The sequence below is a fragment of the Solanum dulcamara genome, chromosome 1 (genome assembly GCF_947179165.1).
Source record: "Solanum dulcamara chromosome 1, daSolDulc1.2, whole genome shotgun sequence".
Classification (NCBI taxonomy): Eukaryota; Viridiplantae; Streptophyta; class Magnoliopsida; order Solanales; family Solanaceae; genus Solanum; species Solanum dulcamara.
The window spans coordinates 83,718,754-83,724,885 of record NC_077237.1 but is presented as its reverse complement, the minus strand read 5'-3'; the positions used below and the strand labels follow the sequence as shown (position 1 = coordinate 83,724,885).

At 33.2% G+C, this 6,132-nt stretch overlaps 1 protein-coding gene across 1 annotated transcript; it reads right to left on the bottom strand.

The window, feature by feature from the left end:
* Nucleotides 1-1,939: 1,939 nt before the first annotated feature.
* Nucleotides 1,940-3,354, bottom strand: LOC129889943 (cyclin-A3-1-like). The gene is made up of 4 exons (XM_055965426.1): nt 3,128-3,354; nt 2,898-3,050; nt 2,765-2,798; nt 1,940-2,459 (listed from the first exon to the last, which is right to left on the bottom strand). Exons 1-3 carry the CDS (start codon nt 3,292-3,294, stop codon nt 2,795-2,797), a joined length of 324 nt encoding a protein of 107 aa, XP_055821401.1. The 5' UTR covers nt 3,295-3,354; the 3' UTR covers nt 1,940-2,459; nt 2,765-2,794.
* Nucleotides 3,355-6,132: the final 2,778 nt, after the last annotated feature.

The following is a 6,132-nucleotide window of genomic DNA, read 5'->3' as shown; positions in this document are numbered from 1 at the left end:
GGGCCTAAAATATGAGCCTCGGAAGTTCATTCTGCGAGCCCTAATTAGGGCCTGTGGTTTGAATCTGTGAAAATCAGATAAGAAAACAAGTTTCAGGACTTTATTCTACAAGCTCAAATTATGGCCTGTAGTTGGATCTGTGAAAATCTGGCCAGAAATTCAGTTTCATAAGTTGATTCACGAGCTTGAACTACGGACCGTACTTTATTTTGCGGACTGTAAAATTGACCCGTAAATCCGAGGTATGAAATTCTCTACTGTGAGTGTCTCTCGTAAAACAGTCATAACTTTTTACTCCAAACTCGGATTGATGCAAACTTAGTGGTGTTGGAAAGAAGACTCATAGACCTTTAATTTTGTAGGTAATGGGTCACCTAATTCTTCATATTCAGAGAGATATGATCATTTAAAGTTGACCTTTGTATGAACTAATGCAAAAAACTTAGTCGATAGGAAAGCTATGAACTCGACTTAGTGTTAGAGGTCACTTATGACCCTAAACCACATCTGATACACTTCCTACACTTAGGAATGGACCTTAAAACACATGTACAAGTAGGATATCACTTGGTCCAAGCTTACATGCTTACGACGAATGGTTTAGATCTTTACCATAGAATTTACGAGGAGTTATACACTAATCATCGGTTGATAGTTCAATTAGGAAACTCACTCTCTCAATAGTTGATGTCAAACTCAAAAAATTAGAATAGTTTAGGTGTTTTTTTTCCTCCATCCATTGAAATATTTTATGAAAAGTTGAGATGTTCAATTAAAACAAAACTTAGTTCGAATGTCAAAATAGAATATCCACAAAATTTAGTAAGAACATTCTAAAGAAGAAAAGTTTTGCCGTTGTAGTACTTGAACGACTAGAATGGACTCTTTGTTGGACCAAGGTGAAGTTAATCAGGAAGATTTTTTCAAACCGCTAATTAAAGTATGTATAATACATCCATTATCCATATTATAAACATAATAATAAAATATTAATACATAAGATCAATTAAGAACAACTTAGTGAACAAAATATCCCGTGTTAGTTTAATTTATGTAATTTGTATTTAAGGGTGTAGCCTAGTAATCATTCACGTAGGTTGAGCACCATGCAGTTTCAGGTTTAATTCCTAATAGAAAAAAAAAACTAGATGAATTCTTTTCATATGTTCTATCGTTGGTGGATAGAGTTACCCAATACTTATTGCTGATAGAAGATGACATGTATCTCATGGAATTAGTCAAAATGCGTACAAACTAACACAATTATCGAAAAAAATAATTGAAAATTCATATTAGCATAGTTCATGAAAGAAACGCACCTCAAAGAATATGTTGTAGACAGTCAACCTAACTTCTTTTAGCAAATTAATTTCATCAATTACCGGTGCAATGATGATATATGTAGTAACCCATGATCCCTCCACTAATTTTTTTTACAAGATAATGTTGCACACTAATTAAAAGATAAAGTTGGAGACTTTTTGAATTCTGTCATGTTTCATTCCATCTTATTAATGTTGTATGAGATTCTTAAGAAAATTTCATCAATGTTAATTATCTTTTACAGCATAAACAAATTGAAAAAAGATGACTTTGGGTTATTTGTTTTTTTAAATCTAGAACAATCAATTAATACCTAAATGTCCGAGGATCTTAAAAGCTTAGTTTGTTGGCTATCTAATCTTTCACTTGTTGGTGAAGGTTCCCAACTTGTAATTTTCTTCCCCGTTCCCTCTTCCCATGCGTAACAAAAAAGTATTTTTAAGAAAAGATCTAAATGTCAAATGCTATTCAGGATGTATAATAACCAATCGCTATAAAAGGCACCAAAAGTCTTAAATAGACAAGCCTGTTACAAAGAGGTGTTATCAATACATACTAGAACCATTTCAAATTAGGCAACCAAATAGAAATGCAATAGGGGTTTAGTACTTGCAAATAAAGGTAGTAATACTGTATGCATTCATATCTTTTCATATAATATAGTATTCTGGTGTTATTTTCCAGCTTATTACAAGAAACATTTATTTTGAGACAATCTGTAACTTTCATACATCATAAAGATCATGAGCCAGCATCAAGAAGGGAGTTCCATCTCTTCCAGGTATCATCATAACTTCTCATACCAATTTCTAAGCATATGACCAATAAATCATTATATAGTGTCTTAGAAGAATGAATCTGGTATTTCCAGAGAAGAAGACAATGTTGATACACATTTGAACTGTTACAAGAAAATCAAAGAAATGCTCACATCAGATTACTTAATTATGCAGGGTGTTTACAATAAAATCACCAATTATCAACAACATGCAGATTGATACCCTATGCAGCTTATATTTGTCCCTCACAGCTGCTAAAGTACTACCTCTTCTACTTAATTGCAAGTCATGTATGATAAGAACACATTCCTTTAGATCCACTGGTCTATATCCCGAGCAACGTTGAAGGGCCAGACTCTACAAAATTAAATGGAAAGAGTTAATTCAGCGTGCCATATATCAAACATTGGATCAAAACCCTCACCCAAGGATGTGACTTTGGCTGTAATGTGAACCTTGAAAGGAATATCACAGCAGCAGCTACCAAAGAAGGCAAGAATCTCACAATCCAATAAACTTAATTCGGCTAGGTAGTAGCCGAGAAACTCAAACTGCAAATCAGGTTTTTGTAGAAGGCGGAAAGAACATAAAATAACAACCACTTAACAGAAACACGGTTGAATTGAAAATCATAATGTTCATTTTCCTTTTGGTGCACTTACTTTAACATCTTCTTGAGCAACTCTAGTAAATCATCTGCATATAAAGGAGAAAAGGACAGACATATCAGTCGAGGAATCTTAATTGTCCGTTAACAAGTGCACATCTACTTATTCATGAAACAGTGAGACCTACTGAAGAAATGTTTTGTATGTGGGACTATCCATTTCAAATTTGAGAGATTGTAACACACTAGCCTCCATCTTCACGACATCTTTGTTCGTAAATGTATTGGCTGTAATGTATGAAAAATCCTTGACATGTGGAGGCTTGATTTCCTCATACTTCCTGATCATAATAAACAGATTATATTAGATTCATAAGCAAAATAACAAGTATAACCAATTCTTGGCTCAGATACCTACGCAGCAATGAGCATAGAAGAAACACCCAAAAGCTGAAGTCTTTGCCTAGGGATGACATTCACTGATAAGAATTTGTCAATGTAGGAAACAGTAAGATACAATGTGTCCGAAAGAAGCTTGTATTCGTCTGAAACTTCGACGAGCCAGTCAACCAAAATCCCTCTCATGTTTGCACTCACATCCTTCTGGATTTTCTCAAGGTAATCAGGCAATGGTCTTCTCTTTTTCTCAATGTGATTTGAAAAACCAGAGTAAGCCAAAAACTCAAAAGCCTAAATATCAAATCCAAACAAGATTTGATAATTCAATGATATTAACCACAACTCAGTTGCCAAAATCCAATCTTTAGAGTGCCCATTTGCAAAATCATCAATTAGAAACCACATTAAGCTCTAATAGGTAACACCCAATTAAACAAGATTTGATAATTCAATGATATTAACCACACCCCAGTTTCCAAAATTCAATCTTTAGAGTGCCCATTTGCAAAAACATCCATAAGAAACCAAATCAAGCTCTATTAAGCAATTAAACATTTGACTTCTTAATTCATTTACTCCAATACATGAAATGCAAAACAGACTTAATCACTAAGATCTAAATAATTAAGATTCAGATATTCATAAGTACACAACACAACAAAATTTATTGAAATGAGCAAAAACACTAACCTCCAATTGATGAAGATAGTCATATACATCAGAAGCATAAGCACTACACATCTGAGGGTCATCATCCAATTTAGCATCAACATCAAATTCCTTGTCTTTCTCAGTAACAGATCTTTTCACCTTCCTCTTAATAGTCTGCTTAGATTTGACCTTCTTCTGATTGATACCCTCATTGGACAAATCTTTAATCTCTCCCAACACAACTCTCTTCTTGTTGGGCTGTTGCAAGTGCTGAACCATTGCTTCTGCTGCCCTTTTCTTGGCCAATCTTATAATTCTAACAAAACTTTCTTGATCTGCCATTGCTTGCTATTTTTCCTCTCTGTGTGGGGGGAATAGGGGGTAAGAGAGGGAGAGGAAGCTAGAAGGAGAGATGGGTGTATGTATATATATGGCACCATATTCAGCAGAGAGTTTTTGAGGGAAATTTTCAGATTTTGGGTTTGAGATTTTGGGAATTTTTGTTTTAAGGGAAAGAGAGAAGGGATGTCTTTTTGGTTAGTTGTTTATTCAGATTGAATTTTGAAAAGTATGTTTTGGGATTCCCTCCACATATACCGCTTCTTTAATTATTTTGTCATCCTCAAAGATATGTTAAGACAAAACTCTCTTCTTCATATCGCATGAATCTTAAAAATTACAAATCATCGAATGAGTCATTTTTATTATTTTATCACTAGGAAGATTCTCTGTAAAGGGCATTGAAATGTCTGGTGATTTTATTCCTTAGACTTCATCATATCGTTATCGTACTTGTAATATTGTGAAGTATGTTTGACGATTAAAGTTATTCTCCATTAAATTTTTTATTCCTTATGTCTATTACTAAGCTATTATTCTAAGAGTGAAACTGAAAAGTTGGAGGATTAGTATGTTGCAACTAAAAAAGTCATTAAGTCATTCTTTCTTATTAGAAGTTTTACGAAAATACTTTGGAAAACGATATTAATAATAAATCTTGTACTAGATTATTTGGATTTTATACTTGTCAAGCAACCTTATTTCTAAAGAAAATCATACTATTAGCAACTTGGAGTCGTTTGTAATAAATCAAGTTATGTCTCTGTCTCCTTTTGAATTTCTAAATAATTAATTTGCTAAGTTAAAGTCAAGACAAGAGTGTCAAGTCAAAAATGAATATTATAGGCCTAAATTGTCCCATGAAAATTAAATGAAGTCACATGGAGATTTTAAGCACGAAAGAGCCATATATGTACATAGCATATGCATTCAGAGTTCATATCAAGGCGTGTTATATGCATTCATTACAGAGCCATAATCGAAGAAATGGGACCTATTTGCCTATATAGATGTATACAATATAGATGGCAGAGATGATACAATTAGCTACCGGACATACCATCATTGCTAGCAGTTGATCGGATAAGCATTCATGCATCTGCACCTATATATACGACCATTTTTTACAGAGTTGTGTTCTGGATTTAGCTATCTTCCTGTTATGGCTAGCAGGGTTTCAGTTTTAGGTGGTATCTCTATTATCTTTTTTTACTGCAACTATTTATGATTCTACCTTCCATCTTATATACCAAAACATATTATTCATATTGACGTCCCGTTGCCTGAAACGCTGCATTTCATGTTGCATGTTTAGACATAGGTCTAGATTGGCCTTTGCATTAGAGGGCTATCTCAACTGAGAATTGATAAGCTACATTCTTTCTGGAGCTGTTGGTCATTTGTAGGTTTTGTATACTAGAATTTTGTGTATAGTTGTTGAGCATTTTCAGGGCTTTGTACTGACCAGTTGATCTATAGTATTTTTAAAGACTTTTAGACATACTTTCTTGGGTCTTTTCAGCTTTTCGATAGTATCCTAGTCTACTTATTTTATATATGATTTCAGTTGCAGCCTTGTCGGCTTGCTAATTCTTTAGCAATTAAGTTATACTTACATTAATTATGCTTGCATTATTTCTTATGCATTGTTTGGTTTGGCGTATTAAAATTGACTTGCATTGCATAATTGTTTGGAACATATTTATTTACAAGATACCCTCCACAAATCTGGTGGAAAGATGTAAAACAAAAATTGAGGGGCAATTGTGTCTTTAACCATGTTAATGTATGCATTAAACCTCTTTGGATTACTAATATCATGGATTTTCGTGTATTTAATAATACACTCCTCAATACATAATACAAACATTATTTATAAATATGTTAAAAAAATATACAAAACAAGGTACTACTAATATACAAAGCTAATTCATTCAATATTTCGGCTAATACACACACAACTATGAGTTAGTGTAAATATATATAGGATGCAAACCACTTTTTACCATTTAATTTACTGATTCATCTGAATTA

Coding starts and splice junctions, on each gene's coding strand:
- LOC129889943 (XM_055965426.1), bottom strand. CDS start 3,294: ATGAGAGGGATTTTGGTTGACTGGCTCGTCGAAGTTTCAGACGAATAC. Junction 3,051..3,127: donor TCTTCTATGCTCATTGCTGC/GTAGGTATCTGA, acceptor TATTATGATCAG/GAAGTATGAGGAAATCAAGC.